The sequence below is a fragment of the Somniosus microcephalus genome, chromosome 8 (genome assembly GCF_052327205.1).
Source record: "Somniosus microcephalus isolate GS21.2 chromosome 8, FLI_Smic_1.0, whole genome shotgun sequence".
NCBI classification, from domain to species: domain Eukaryota; kingdom Metazoa; phylum Chordata; class Chondrichthyes; order Squaliformes; family Somniosidae; genus Somniosus; species Somniosus microcephalus.
This window is the reverse complement of record NC_140994.1, coordinates 128476429-128491462: the sequence shown is the minus strand read 5'-3', so window position 1 is coordinate 128491462 and position 15034 is coordinate 128476429. Positions and strand designations below refer to the sequence as shown.

Genomic DNA, 15034 nt, shown 5'->3' with positions numbered 1-15034 from the left:
ATCACATGGAATTGTGCATCTTTATTTCATTATAATTCAAGTTGCATTTTATAAAACATCTTATCACAGCCTCAGGACGGCCCAAAGCACTTTATACCCAATGGATTGCTTTGGAAGGGCAGTCACTGTTGTCATGCTGCAGCCAATGTGTGCACAGCAAGGTCCCGCAAACGGCAGTGAAGTAAATGCAGGGGTGGAACGGATACCCTGAAAGGGTGTTTGGATTATTCAGGAGTCTCACCGATAAAGGGGGTGTTCGGGGCGCCGATAATACAATGCTACGGAACACTGCATGGGGAGGGGGGGGGGACACCGAGGAAACCTCCCGATTTCCTGCATGGGCCAGTGCACCCTGGTAATGGATTTTAGGTCGTACTAGTTGCCCTTCCAGCAGCAGAGGCAGGTGTCCATGTGCCCTGAAGAAATTCAAGGAAAAATTCTTTGACACTTACGTGATCAGCTGTGCGTTATCATGCTTCTTTCGGGTCAGTGTCTGCCGCCTCCATTTCAGGAAGGACCAGAGGGTGCTGTAGGGATTCTCTCTCACATCGCACTTGTTCTCATGAGTCCACACCTCCAAGTGAACCAAGGCAACCCTGATATTCAGGGACCTGTAATACTGAGAGAAACACTCAGGTAGAGAGACAGGCTCGAGAGGCAGCCCAACAATGGGCCGAACAAAACGCAGGAGCTGGCTCTGCATGACTGCCCAGTGTTGGTTAATCTAAAACCCAGTCATTGGCCTGCAACATATATCACTTTTAGTGAATCAGATATACGTTTACATGTCTTCCATGTTCTGTGAAGCAATCTTGCGTGCCAACGGGGAGTCCAGAACCAGGGGTCACAGTTTAAGTATATGGGGTAAGCCATTTAGGAGTGAGATGAGGAGGAATTTCTTCACCCAGAGAGTGGTGAACCTGTGGAATTCTCTACCACACAAGGCAGTTGAGGCCAACTTATTAAATATATTCAAAAAGGAGTTAGATATATTTCTTAAGGCTAAAGGGATCAAGGGATATGGGGAGAAAGCAGGGACAGGGTACTGAATTTGGATGATCAGTTATGATCTCATTGAATGGCGGAACAGGCTCGAGGGGCTGAATGCCCTACTCCTGCTCCTATCTTCTATGTTTCTATGTAACAAATAATAAGAAAGAAAAAAGAAAGACTTGTATTTCTATATCGCCTTTCACGACCTCAGGACCTCCCAAAGCGTTTTAAGCCAATGAAGTACTTTTGAAGTGCAGTCACTGTTGTAGTGTAGGAAACGTGGCTGTCAATTTGCACACAGCAAGGTCCCACAAACAGCAATGTGATAATGAGCCGATAATATATTTTAGTGATGCTGGTTGAGGGATAGATATTGGCCAGGACACCTGGTAATATACCATGCAATCTAACATCCGAAAACCCACGGCAACACTTGATCTCACCTTATCAACGTAGTTCGCAGTTTCCTTCAATTTCAGTTTTGTTTTCTCGAGATCCCAATGATGTTTCTGAAACTAAAGGGTGATAGAATTAGCTAGAGGAAAGAAGCCAACCATCTCTAAAAGGTTCAGCGAAGCTTCACTAGGACCAATGCTAGCTTCCCAATGTCATGAGGTAATCGCAAAATGGGCACAGATGATGAAGGCTTTTTGGCCATTTGATCTCATCCTTTCAGGATACTAACCCTATAGTCTTCCCATTACAGCATTTGGCTGATTCCTAAATTAACCCGGTGTCATAGGAATATAGGAATTGCTAGACGAAGAAAGACCAAGGTCCATCGAGTTGGCCCTTCTACCACCCTGGTGGACACATGTTACAACGATAATGGAGTTGTTGACTAATCATGGCCATCAATCTCTATCAATTTGTCTTGGCCTCAGCCATCTTTCCCGGCAACCTGCTTCTGCTCAACCTCTGTGTAAAGGAATACTTCCTGGATCTGACCTCAACTTGCTATGTCAGTCCGCTCCGCTGGTAAATCTGCAAGTATTGTCCCGGTTTACTTTCTCTATCCCATTAAAGTATCTCTTAGCGTGGAAGAGTCCTAAATAAAGTAAGTTTGCACAGTCTTTGTCCAATTCCCACAGCACAAGCACTGCATATCATAGAATCATAGAATCTTACAGCACAGAATGAGGCCATTTGGCCCGACAGGCCTGTGCCGGCTCTTTGAAAGAGCTATTAATTTAGTCCCTCATCCCAGCTTTTTCCCCAGAACCCTGTAAAATAGTCCACTTCAAGAACATGTCCAATCATTCAAGACTAATTGGCAGTAAATAGGATGTGTTACAAGATGGCAAATGGATCACATCAGTAGGGGTTATTGGGGGCAGAGCAGAGGGAGCTTTATTCTTCATTCGGTTGTGCAGTGGCTGACCTGGGAGTGCCTGATGCAGAATCTGAGGGGCAAAACTGAATGATGGCTCGTTCTCTCAGCATAGACTGGGGTTCAAACCTTACCCTTTGTGGTGCATAGGCTCAGTGCCTCACTGGGCGATGCATTAGGATGGGGAAATCTGTTAAATAGTCAGCAATTCAAAGGTTGGGGCGATTAACTGAGCTGTTGAACCCTATATGAGGAGACGGATGTAACAGTTATTTTGTGTCAGGGCAGTGATGGGGGTGCTACAACTGGCCTCAACATCCTCAGGCTAGAGAGGGGTCAAAAGAAATCTGCCAGGGGGGTTTCATTGTCCTGTTCGCTATTCAGTGACCCATGCTTGAAAACACATGGACATCAGGCGAGGGCAGAACCAGGCATGGCCATGGTGCCCGCCGCTGTTGAATAGCCTGCCGACACTTAACTGGCTAGGTTTGGGCATGAAGAATATCCACTTGGGCAAAGTATTGGAGGGCTGCCAGTGCTCGCTGAACTGTACCCAGCAAGAGTCAATGCTTTCATGGGGAGAGGAAGAGGTGAGTTATGGGGAAATGCCTGTCTGTCTTGCTCTAAATGAAATGATTAGATGGAAGATGAATGATTTGATACAGAATGGAAGACAATGGCTTATATTATGGCGTCGGGTATGAAACCTGGAAAGTGAATCGTAACTTCTACTTACAGAGGCACAATGGTCTTTCCCTACGAATATAATTTGACAGTGTATATGCTGCTTACATTGACCCAGGCAGGGTATAAACGGTAAGCTTTCCCCATCCTTCTTCCTCCATCTTCACTGTGTTAGAATCAAAGGGGGGGGGGGGGGGCCGTGGTGAGCTTCCTCTTTCAACAGGAGAATGCTGGCTGATCTCAGAAATGAGCCACCTGCGAATGAAGTCACGGGAGCCCGTGGATTTGAAACACGCGACTTCTGAACATGTCATTTTGTTGGTGGATCAATCATGATGGAGAAGGTGCCAGCTTGCCTCAGTGGCAGCCCTCTTGTCTCGAGTCCAACGTGGGTTCAAGCTCCAATCCAAGGGACTTCGGCGCATAGTCTAGGCTAACGCTCCAGTGCGGTCCTGAGGGAGCGCTGCACTGTCGGAGGTATGGCTCCTCAGACAAGTTGTTAAACGGAGGCCCGATCTGTCTGTTGTTGTGATTCAAATGTCTGCGAAGGACCCATGGAAGAATCTGAAGAAGAGCAAGGAAAGTTTCCTGATGTCCTGGCCTGCATTCCTCTCTCCTCCCACAGGTTAACTGATGATTCATTTTATTGCAAGTTTGTGGAATCTTGCTACATAACACTCGGGACTGTAATTCACCTTACGTGAAGCACTTGGGGACGGTGCTGAGAAAGACACTATACAAATGTAAGTATTTTTTTCTTTCTATAAAAACTAAGGAAGATGAATTTCTGCAGAGGTTCTCCTAATCATCCACCATATTCTCCGTTGAAGACACCCTGAAGAAACCCTGAAAAAATGGCCTATACCCTGTTTTTCCAGCGTTCCCAGGGCTCTTCCGCCAAGTTACGACAGACGGCTGGGAGAACCCAGGTGGAAATTCACCTCCTAAACCCTTCTGACTTACTGGGGTAGATCTTAACTTTGTGCGATAATGTAAAATGGGTGACAGTGATTTGGCAGCCCGTGTTACATCTCTCCCCATGTTTTGATTTCTATTGAAGTCAGTGGGAATAAACACGTACAACGGGCCGCCGATTCGCGATCACCTGTTTTACACCATCGCACAAAGACAAGATCTACACCATTGAATGCTCTCCCACTCCAACTCATTCCCTCCCAGGACCACACAACTGTCAACTCCTGCCCGCCTTCAGTCTTCCCACCTAACCACTACTTATCCTGATTTATCTTCTCTTCCATCCTTTTCAATCTCAGTGGGATAATAAACGAGGAGCCTTGACCATTCACCTAGACCTGTCAGTGAATAAAACAAATAAGTGAAGTCCCACAAGGAACATAAAGAGCCTTACCTCAGCATAATCAGCCACTAAATACAGCTCCACATACTTCATATCCTTCACCACATCTCTCTTTTCCTGTGCAGAGCAGATATAACACTTAGAGTGATACAGCACTGTCTACAATATAATGTCCAGATGTGAATCTGGGTAATGTCATTCTTGCAGCACAAGTGAACTAAACAAATTCTATTCAACGTCAAAAACTAGCCTATCCTCAAATGCACTTCAGTCTTAGGGGGAAAAATTCAGTTGCGTTGCGCCTGCCAACGAGGTGAGTGCTCGGGCGCGGTGCCACTAATGCCTCCCGTGAAATTCAGTGGGAGGTTAGTGGTGGCGGTAGCCGGTAGCGCCCTGTGGTGCTACGCCTCCGACAATGACGTCATCGCCGTGCACAGCACCCCACTCACGCCCCGGCCGCAAACTTGGCTCGCGCTCTCTGACCTACTGCCGGACGATATGTCCAACAGAGTCAGGGTGGCGTTTTTGCGGCCGGAGCGGTGCAAATTAAAGGGCAGGTGCTGGGCGGCGATTTTTTTTGGGCTGCCTGCCTCTTGAGTGCCGGGCTCTTTCACCGGCACCCCACTCCCCGGTGGCCTAGCAGGGTTGGGAGGCCTGCAGTACCACGGCGCTACGTCCGGCGTGCGTGGATTTGCTGCACGTAGCGCCACGATATTCAATGGGAGCACCCCAAGAGGGAGGGAGAGCGCTTCTAGTAGCGCCCCGCCTACTGCTTGGGGCGCTACCATTCAATTTCAGGTACGGGGATGCTAACTTTTTCAGGGCGCTAAAAGTAGTGCCCCGGCGAAGTTAGCGCCCCAAAGGGGGGCACGACCAAATTTTTCCCCCTTAAAATCTTAACCCATCGATTATTGCTGTGGGGTCCTAGCGTACAAACATTTGACGCACTCACTTAAAATCATTCTCTTCAGTTTTAATGGAAGGCATTAATCTGTTTAAAATGGATAGGTTAACCAATTGGCTCAAATAGCGGAGAGAGAATTTTGAGATGGACTCTTATTCGTTTGAGGTTTTTCTGCATTATGGTGGTTTAAGATTGGAGATCTTAATGATGGCAGTGAATGCGGTTTGAGTCTGTGGGTTCGAGGTCACATGTGAGTATTAAAAATGTTACTGTTAATTGGACCTTGTCTTTATGAATGTGTGGCTGTGAATGCTGCCTTCCAACTCAGCAACAAATGAGGTAAAGAGAAAAACAACAAACGCCAGATATATAAACAGAAAATGCCCAAGAGCTCAATGATCACCCGTAAGAGCGGGCAGGTTAAGGTTCTGGGTGTGACTCTTGACAAGACTTGGTTTTTGGCTATCCTTACCCGATGATGTGCTGGGTGAAATTGGCTGGTGAAGTCTTTGACCCAATTTTCTTCGTGCTCACTCTGTTGATGTCCGCAGGTCCCGCTTTTTAGCTTCAGATGCTCGGCCCTGTAGATGAGGTGTTGGCCGAGGCCATCTTCAAGGGGCTCCACCAGGTAACTGAGGTTCGCATTTAGAACGATCATACCCCTAGTACAGGACATATCATTTAGATAATACGCCTTCCGTTGTTAGAGAGTAATTATTAGCTTTTCATCACCTTATGTCGTTGAAGTTTAAAGGATGGAGAACTAGGTGGCAGCATAATGAATTAGGCATTGACCTTTCAACTCTGCGACCTGAGTTCAAATCCAGCCTCCATTGTCTGCTGGTGTAAGGATCCAGCGTGAAATGAGCTTGGGCAGTCTCAACCTACCTCCTAGTAAGCATGGCCCCCCCAATCATAAAACATGACTTGGCATTAAATTGACCATCTCACTCAGTGAGGGCAGACAGGTCAACGATGTAAAGAATGGACAAAAGGTGGGTTGGGGGGTGAAATTGGTAATGCAAAACCGGTGACGGAGAGTCGACAGCCTGTCTCACACTCCGCCCGATATTCATTTCCTTTGAGGTTGATGGGAAAGAATACCAGACAGGGTGTAAAATGGGCAGCCGATTCACCATCACCTGTTTTGCACTACCTCCCCAAGACCAATTTTATCCCCAGTGTGCCACTGGTGCAGTAGGTTCTGAGGTTGAGACTGAGACAAACTGTCGGGACAGAATGATTATCTAACCATGTTCAATGCCGGCAACGAGCATCCAAAGTAGAAACTGTTCCATTTCCCAAAACAAACATCACTCACCTTACAGTACAGAAGGCGGCCATTCGGCCCATCGTGCCTGTGCTGGTGCTTTGAAAGAGCTGTCCAATTTAGTCCCACACCCCAGCTATTTCCTCATATCCCTACAAATTAGCCCTCTTCAAATACATATCCAATTGCCTTTTGAAAGCTCCTTTAGAATCTGCTTCCACCACCCTTTCAGGTAGTGCGTTCCAGATCATAGCAACTCTGTGTGAAAAAAATTCTCATTTCCCCTGGCAATTATTTTAAATCTATGACCTCTGGTTATTGACCCACTTGCCAGAGGAAACAGTTTCTCATCTACTCCATCAAAACTTCTCAAAATTTTGAATACCTCTATTAAATCTCCCTTTAACCTTCTCTGCTCTAAGGAGAACAATCCCAGCTTCTCCAATCTCGACACATAACTTAAGTCCGTCATCCAGGTAAACCTCCTCTGTAGCCTCTCCAAGGCCTTGACATTCCTCCTAAAATGTGCTGCCCATAATTGTACATAATACTCCAGCTGAGGCCTACCCACTCATTTTTAAAGGTTTAGCATAACTTCCTTGTTTTTGTATTCAATGCCCCTATTTATTTACAAAGCTTTCTTAACTGCCTTATCAACTTGATCTACCACCTTCAAAGATTTGTGCATTTGCACCCCAGGTCCCTCTGCTCTTGCAACCCTGTCAAAATACTACTAATTAGATTATACTGCCTCTCCATATTGTTCCTCCCAATGTGCATCACTTCACACTTATCCACATTAAATTGCATCTGGCGTCTGTCTGCCCATTTCACCAGTCTATATAAGTCCTCCTGAAGTCTGTTACTATAACCTACAGCTGATCCGCAATGTCAGTTTTATGCAACTTGGAAATCTACTCCAATCTTTGTTAGTGGTGTTGGCTGAAGGATAAATACTGGCAAAGACACCAAGAGAACTCCCCCACTCTTCTTCAAATAGCACCACAGGATCTTTTACATCCATCCGAGAGGACCTCAGTTTTAACATCTCATACAAAAGAAGGCACCTCTGGCAGTGTAGCACTCCGTCAGTACTGCACTGAAGTGTCAGCCTGGATCATGTGCTCAAGTCTCATGAAGTGGGGCGTAAACGCACAACCTTCTGACTCAAGAGGTGAGAGCGATACCACTGAGCCAAGGCTGACACCAAAGTACTAATTACATTGCCTTTTATAACCTTGGTGAGGCATTGTGGGCCTAGGGTCTTTACCTCAACTAGACAAACATAGACGGTCCAGTTTTGAACTACAGACTCCATATATGAAGTTAAGAAATGCAGTTTTGCCTTGTGAAGCATAGGTATAACATCGGTTCCTTGCAGAAATTCTGGAAGAGCAAAGGTCTGCACACAATTTGTTCCCTGTTTCCATATAAACATTAGTAAACTGCTTTGTTTGACCTTGTCAAAAAATCCACCGCAGGAAGTTCATTGTTTTCATCCTGGGAGCTGTCTTGTGGTTTCCTTCAGAGTTATAAATAGGAAAATCCCTTTCTATACTGACTTAAGGCATCAAACTCCCAAACATCTGCTTAAACAATCCCCAGCTGCTACTACACTCCTAAGACCCCGTAATTGCTCCATCAAGGCAGCGATCCTCACTTTGAACATGGCTTTGGCTTGTTGCTTGAAACATTAATGGCACTGGTTGCCAGGTAACGTGACTCACGTTCCAAGTTATTTAAATAGGAAACATCCATTCCAAGTCGGCATTCCAAGGTTAGCCTGTTTACCAATAACTAAACATGAGGTTGGAGGTTGTTAGCCAGTTGGGTTCCACATCAAGGGAAGTGAATGCTGTTAGGAGGCTGGGTTATCCCGACATCCACATAGTAAGTAAAAGGATCCCATGTCAAAACTATATAGACGATAATTTTCCCGAAATGCATTTTTCCCCTTTTCCCTAGAAACATAGGAGCAGGAGTAGGCCATTCGGCCCTGCTCTGCAACGAGATCATGGCTGATCATCCAAACCCTAGCACCCGGTCCCTACACTGACAGCCATCCCACCCAAGCCCTATCCCCGTAACCCCACGTATTTAATCCCCCCTAACACTAAGGGTCAATTTTTATCATGGTCAATCAACCTAACCCACACATCTTTGGACTGTGGGAGGAAACCGGAGCACCCGGAGAAAACCCACGCAAACACGGGGAGAATGTGCAAACTCCACACAGACAGTCACCCGAGGCCGGATTTGAACCCGGGTCCCTGGCGCTGTGAGGCAACAGTGCTAACCACTATGCCACCGTGCTGCCAAGGTGTCTGGCTATCATTTAGTAACTGCCCTAATGAGATAGGATGGAAATCTGCAGCTCATATTCTGCAGTCTCTTCCGTTGCAGTGTTCCTAAGACTGGTCCTCGAGCAAGACGTTGCTTGGGATTGTGGCCCTCAACAAAACATTATTAATAATAATAATAATAATAATAATAATAATAATTCAACTTTATTGTCATTGTACAATGCGCAAGTACATGAACAACGAAATGTGATCTTGCAAGCTCCCATGAGTCCAGTACAAATAACATTAAACGTAAATAGCACCGTCCTGGGAGAAGCAAAGCCGCTGCGTCTGTACGCGCCGCCATTCCATTTTCCACCATTCCTCCTGTCCGACAATCTTCAGCCCAACGCCCGGGCCTGCTCACCAGCTGCCCCTCCCGGGGTTCCTTCCGTGACCTTCTCACCAACCGCCCCTCCTCGGGGCTCCTTCCGTGACCTTCTGCACCTGGTCTTCCCTGATGGAAGTAGCACTGCCCAAGGGGAACGCGTGAAAAATGGCAAGCTACACTGGATGGCTGGTTAAATAGGCCGGGTGCAAGCTTAACCTTAACAATGTCTGAAGGAGCATGGCATAGGTGCTCCTCTCTTCCTACACACTAAACTGACTTCAACAATATCTCCTTCCCCTGTAACCACCACCATCGAGAAGAACAAGAGCAGCAATGTCACGGAAACACCATCATCTTCAAGTTCCCCTCCAAGTCATACACCGTCCTGACTTGAACGTATATCCCCGTTCCTTCGTCGTCATTGGATTGATATCCTGGAATTTCCTACCTAAATGAGGAGTCAGCCTTGGTTCACTCTTATATTGAGTCAGAAGGTCGTGGGTTCAAACCCTACTTCAAAGATGTGAGCACATAATGTAAGCTGACAGTTCAGTGCAATGACACATTAAACTAAGATCCCTTCTCCCTTCTCATGTAGTTGTAAAAAATCCCATGGCACTATTTGAAGAAGAACAGGGAGTTCTCCAGTGTCCTGGCTAACAGTTATCCCTCATGCAATACCAAGAAAAACAGATTATCTGGTCAGTTACCTCATTGCTGCTTGTGGGACCTTGATGAGTGCAAATTGGTTGCAGCATTTCCCTACATTCCCTGAACAGTGACTACACTAGGAAAAAAAATATTGGCCCAGAAATTCGGGTCGAGGGCTTCCCGCGGGTGCAAGCCTCCGACCTGCACTTACCTAGCGCGCCGGCCATTGAGCTGTGGGCCCGCGTGGGATTCAGATCCTGGGCCTGCTCCAACGGCCGGTGCGCAGTGCTTGCGCATCCCAGGGGCGCAGTTAGTTTGAAGCATCCCCTGGGATCACGTGGGCCATGGAGAGCCAATGGTAGCAGGGAATGCTTCATTCATAAAATTGACAGGAAGAGCTGTCAAAACCATAAATACTATAAGCCCCAAAACATCACTAAAACTTCAAATAAATTTTAAAAAAACATCACATTTTAAAAATAACTATAAATTATATAAAATAACTATTTTAAACAATAATTTAAATTTTTGAAAAAAATAATTACATTTTCTAACGGGGCTAAAAATAAACTTACCTTTCTTTAAAGTATTTAAAAATAATAAACCTGTGGAAAAAATGTTTTAATTTTAATTAAGTCACCACCTGCTTTTTACATGTGTAACTCCTGGAGACTTACCCTCCTGGAAAAACCTGGAAAAAAAACGTAAGTTCAATGCGCACGCGCTGCCTCTCCGGCATACGCATTCGACCTCCGAACCCCTTCCTTTAAGGGAACTGAAGTTCCGGTTTCCCGCGCATGCGCAGTGCATGCACGAAACCGGCACTTCCATTGGGCCTACGGGTGAGTACCCCGTGCGTATTTCCAGGCCATTGTGTCTGTGAAGCGCTTTGGGATGTCCTGAGTTTGTGAAAGGTGCTATAGAAATGCAAGTTTGTTTTTTCCTTCTGACACTATCTTGGGAGCACTATCATCACTTAGACTGCAGTGATTCAAAGAGAAGGCTCACCACCTCCATCTCACGGCAACTAGGGATCGGCAATAAATGCCGGCCTTGCCACCTTTGCTCACATCTCAAGAAAAAACATGTGATGTTGTCCCCTTAACCACACCTTCCCCCCCCCCCCACTTCCCCACCATACACGCACATTTTCTTAGCTGGAAGAAAATCTGTTCGGGTCGTTCATGTGACAATTTGCAAATCAAATCATTTATTTTTATTGTGAAGTAGATTGCTTTTAAAGGTCATCAAATACATGCATCGTCAATCTTACCGGAGTCCTCTGCACGTGCTCATTACTACACTGGAGTGCTCGAAACCTTTCACGTTGCCATGGTAAAAACAGTGCCCCTGAAACAAAAGGGAACAACAGGTGGACGTTAATAATGACAAGGCAGGCCGTGGGCTTCATGTGGAACAGCGGCTAGGTTAGCCTCTGTTACAGCTAGATGGGATTATATGAAATATAATGGTGAACACTTTGCCTTCAGTGTTTCTGGCGCAGAGAATGTCGGTAATTCGTGCGCCAAGGTCAGCGCAACCTGCGTGACTTTCCGTGCGTTCATTCCGAATACGGAACCTTGTGCGGGGTGCTGACCTCCACCCAGTGCTATCACACAAAGCTCTGTGCTGTGACCGCCACCTCCACCCAGTGCTATCACACAAAGCTCTGTGCTGTGACCTCCACCTCCACCCAGTGCTATCACACAAAGCTCTGTGCTGTGACCTCCACCTCCACCCAGTGCTATCACACAAAGCTCTGTGCTGTGACCTCCACCTCCACCCAGTGCTATCACACAAAGCTCTGTGCTGTGACCTCCACCTCCACCCAGTGCTATCACACAAAGCTCTGTGCTGTGACCTCCACCTCCACCCAGTGCTATCACACAAAGCTCTGTGCTGTGACCTCCACCTCCACCCAGTGCTATCACACAAAGCTCTGTGCTGTGACCTCCACCTCCACCCAGTGCTATCACACAAAGCTCTGTGCTGTGACCTCCACCTCCACCCAATGCTATCACACAAAGCTCTGTGCTGTGAGCTTCAATTCATGAAGTATAGCCTGAGATTAGTGCCTCTTGGCCATTCCCTGTTACCATATGACAGGAGCACCTTGCTGGGAAGAGATGCCTGAGGAGCATGGCTCGCGACCTAAAATCTTGGACTCGGGATTTGTTTAACATGGACAGCTCTGGTTCTGTGTATGGGGTGGGTTTTTTGCTCAGTAACACATGACCCTCATCAGCAAAACAATGAGATCATCTCATAACTATGCACAGATACTGGTGATCTGTCTTGTTGTCAATGCATAGAAAATTCCTAGATTACAGATTGTTTGATCACCCCCCGACCCTCACTCCTCAAGATTCTTGTCCATATGATACAGTGAATTGTGGCAGCATATCAGTAACAGCCTTAGCTCAGTATTAACACTCCCATCTCTGAGTCACTGTGTCATGGGTTCAAACATACTCCAGAGACCGCTGCACATAATCTATGCTGACACTTCAGCGCAGTACAGAGGGAGTGCTGCACTGTCAGAGGCGCCATCTTTCGGATGAGATGTTAAACCAAGGCTCCCTCTGCCCTCTCAGGTGGACATAAAAGTTTCCATGGCCAATGTTCCCCCTAATTTTTTTTTTGGTGCATTGCCCCTTTAAGGGGCTGCATGGCCCATTCAGAGTTTCACGCAACTTATAGGGAACGTTGCCCATGGCACTATTCAAAGAAGAGCAGGGGAGTTCTCCTGGTACCGTGGTCAATATTCCTCAACCTACATATAAAAAAAACAGATTATCAAGTCATTATCACATTGCTGTTTGTGGGAGCTTGCTGTGCGCAGGTTAGCTGCCTTGTTTCCTACATTACAACAGTGACTCCACTTCAAAAGTACTTGATTGACTGTAAAGCGCTTTGGGACATCTTAAGGCCGTGAAAGGCGCTATAACGGTGAGGCTATCAGCGCTCTCCATTATTAAAGAGTAAATCGGACAGCAACTTCTGGCGTCCACACATGTGCAGTTAAACATGGAAATCAGGAATTGCTGTCCGAGTTGCCCTGCTCTTCCACAAGCTTCACTACACCGGTACCTCACCGAGAGACTCGCCATTCAAATAGATGCATCAACGTGAAGCTGGGGTACTTATGTGAGAGATACCCACTAAACACGGCAGAAAAAGTTTAAGTTTAAGTGAATTTTTAACGACGTGATAAGTCTTAATTACTGCCAAACAACCTCCCTGGCACGGAAAATGTATTTTTAAAAGTGTGGAGTCTCATTCCTTCAGAATTTAATGAATGTTGGAGATTTTAACAAATTAAAATAATTTATTATTACTTTTTCTTTCTGTCTCTTTTATCTCTCTCTCTCTTAATCCCATCTTTCTTTTGCTCTCTTTAGTTAATTTTCTGTACATAATCTGACATTGAATTAAATATTGTGGCCGAGAAATTCGTCTCAGGCGTTCGCACGAAACGGGTGGTATCGGATCGGCCGCCCGTTATACACAGCGCCTGATGATCTGTTCCGTTGACCGCAATGGAACCGAATATCGGGCGCTGCGCATAACGAGTGGCCGATTCGATACCGCCCGTTTTGCGCGAACGCCTGAGACGAATTTCTAGGCCGCTAACTTAGACTTCCTGGTTTAGACGCTGCATGTCTCAGTAAGGATTCTTCAATCTGATTGGTTGAGGAGACACAGCGTTGCTTGCCCTGTTTGCACAGGTCTCAGATCCCCTGTAGGGGATGGCGCGCTGAAATGTTTTTCAAAGTACCGCAAGTCGCAGTACGAAAGCCCACTGAAATTCTATGGCCAAGTGCACGTGTAATGAGCGGTGAGCAGGTGTAATGAACGGTGAGCGTGTGTAATGAACGGTGAGCGTGTGTAATGAACGGTGAGCGTGTGCAATGAACGGTGAGTGTGTGTAATGAACGGTGAGCGTGTGTAATGAACGGTGAGCGTGTGTAATGAACGGTGAGCGTGTGCAATGAACGGTGAGCGTGTGCAATGAACGGTGAGCGTGTGTAATGAACAGTGAGCGTGCGTAATGAACAGGGAGTGTGTGTAATGGACAGTGAGAGTGTGTAATGAATGGTGAGCGTATGTAATGAACAGTGAGCGTGTGTAATGAACAGTGAGAGTGTGTAATGAACGGTGAGCGTGTGCAATGAACGGTGAGCGTGTGTAATGAACAGTGAGCGTGCGTAATGAACAGGGAGTGTGTGTAATGGACAGTGAGAGTGTGTAATGAATGGTGAGCATATGTAATGAACAGTGAGCGTGTGTAATGAACAGTGAGAGTGTGTAATGAACAGTGAGCGTGTGTAATGAAAGGTGAGTGTGTGTAATGAACGGTGAGTGTGTGTAATGAATGGTGAGTGGGTGTAATGAACAGTGAGCGTGTGTAATGAACGGTGAGCGTGTGTAATGAACAGTGAGTGGGTGTAATGAATGGTGAGTGTGTGTAATGAACAGTGAGAGAGTGTAATGAATGGAGAGCGTGTGTAATGAACAGTGAGCATGTGTAATGAATGGTGAGTGTGTGTAATGAACAGTGAGTGTGTGTAATGAACGGTGAGTGCGTGTAATGAACGGTGATTGTGTGTAATGAACGGTGATTGTGTGTAATGAACAGTGAGTGTGTGTAATGAACGGTGATTGTGTGTAATGAACAGCGAGTGTGTGTAATGAACGGTGATTGTGTGTAATGAATGGTGAGTGTGAGTAATGAATGGTGAGTGTGTAATGAACGGTGATGGTGATTGTGTAAAGAACGGTGAGTGTGTGTAATGAACAGCGAGTGTGTGTAATGAATGGTGAGCGTCTGTAATGAATGGGGAGTGTGTGTAATGAACATTGAGTGTGTGTAATGAATGGTGAGTGTGTGTAATGAATGGGGAGTGTGTGTAATGAATGGTGAGTGTGTGTAATGAATGGTGAGCTTGTATAATGAACGGCGAGTGTGTGTAATGATGGGTGATTGTGTAATGAACGGTGATTGTGTGTAATGAATGGTGAGCGTGTGTAATGAACGGTGAGTGTGTAATGAACGGTGAGTGGGTGTAATGAATGGTGAGTGTGTGTAATGAATGGTGAGTGTGTATAATGAACAGTGAGAGAGTGTAATGAACGGTGAGTGTGTAATGAACGGTGAGCGTGTGTAATGAACGGTGCTTGTGTGTAATGAACAGTGAGCGTGCGTAATGA

At 46.2% G+C, this 15034-nt stretch overlaps 1 protein-coding gene across 1 annotated transcript in view; it reads right to left on the bottom strand.

The window, feature by feature from the left end:
• Positions 1 to 15034, bottom strand: part of adam19b (ADAM metallopeptidase domain 19b) — a 377796-nt gene that overhangs the window by 92757 nt on the left and 270005 nt on the right. The window contains exons 5-9 of the mRNA XM_085994041.1: positions 11097 to 11173; positions 5702 to 5891; positions 4377 to 4442; positions 1437 to 1508; positions 453 to 619 (exon numbers count right to left, since the gene is read on the bottom strand). Coding sequence (XP_085850167.1) covers positions 453 to 619; positions 1437 to 1508; positions 4377 to 4442; positions 5702 to 5891; positions 11097 to 11173 — 572 coding nt within the window. The remainder of the gene's footprint in view (positions 1 to 452; positions 620 to 1436; positions 1509 to 4376; positions 4443 to 5701; positions 5892 to 11096; positions 11174 to 15034) is intronic.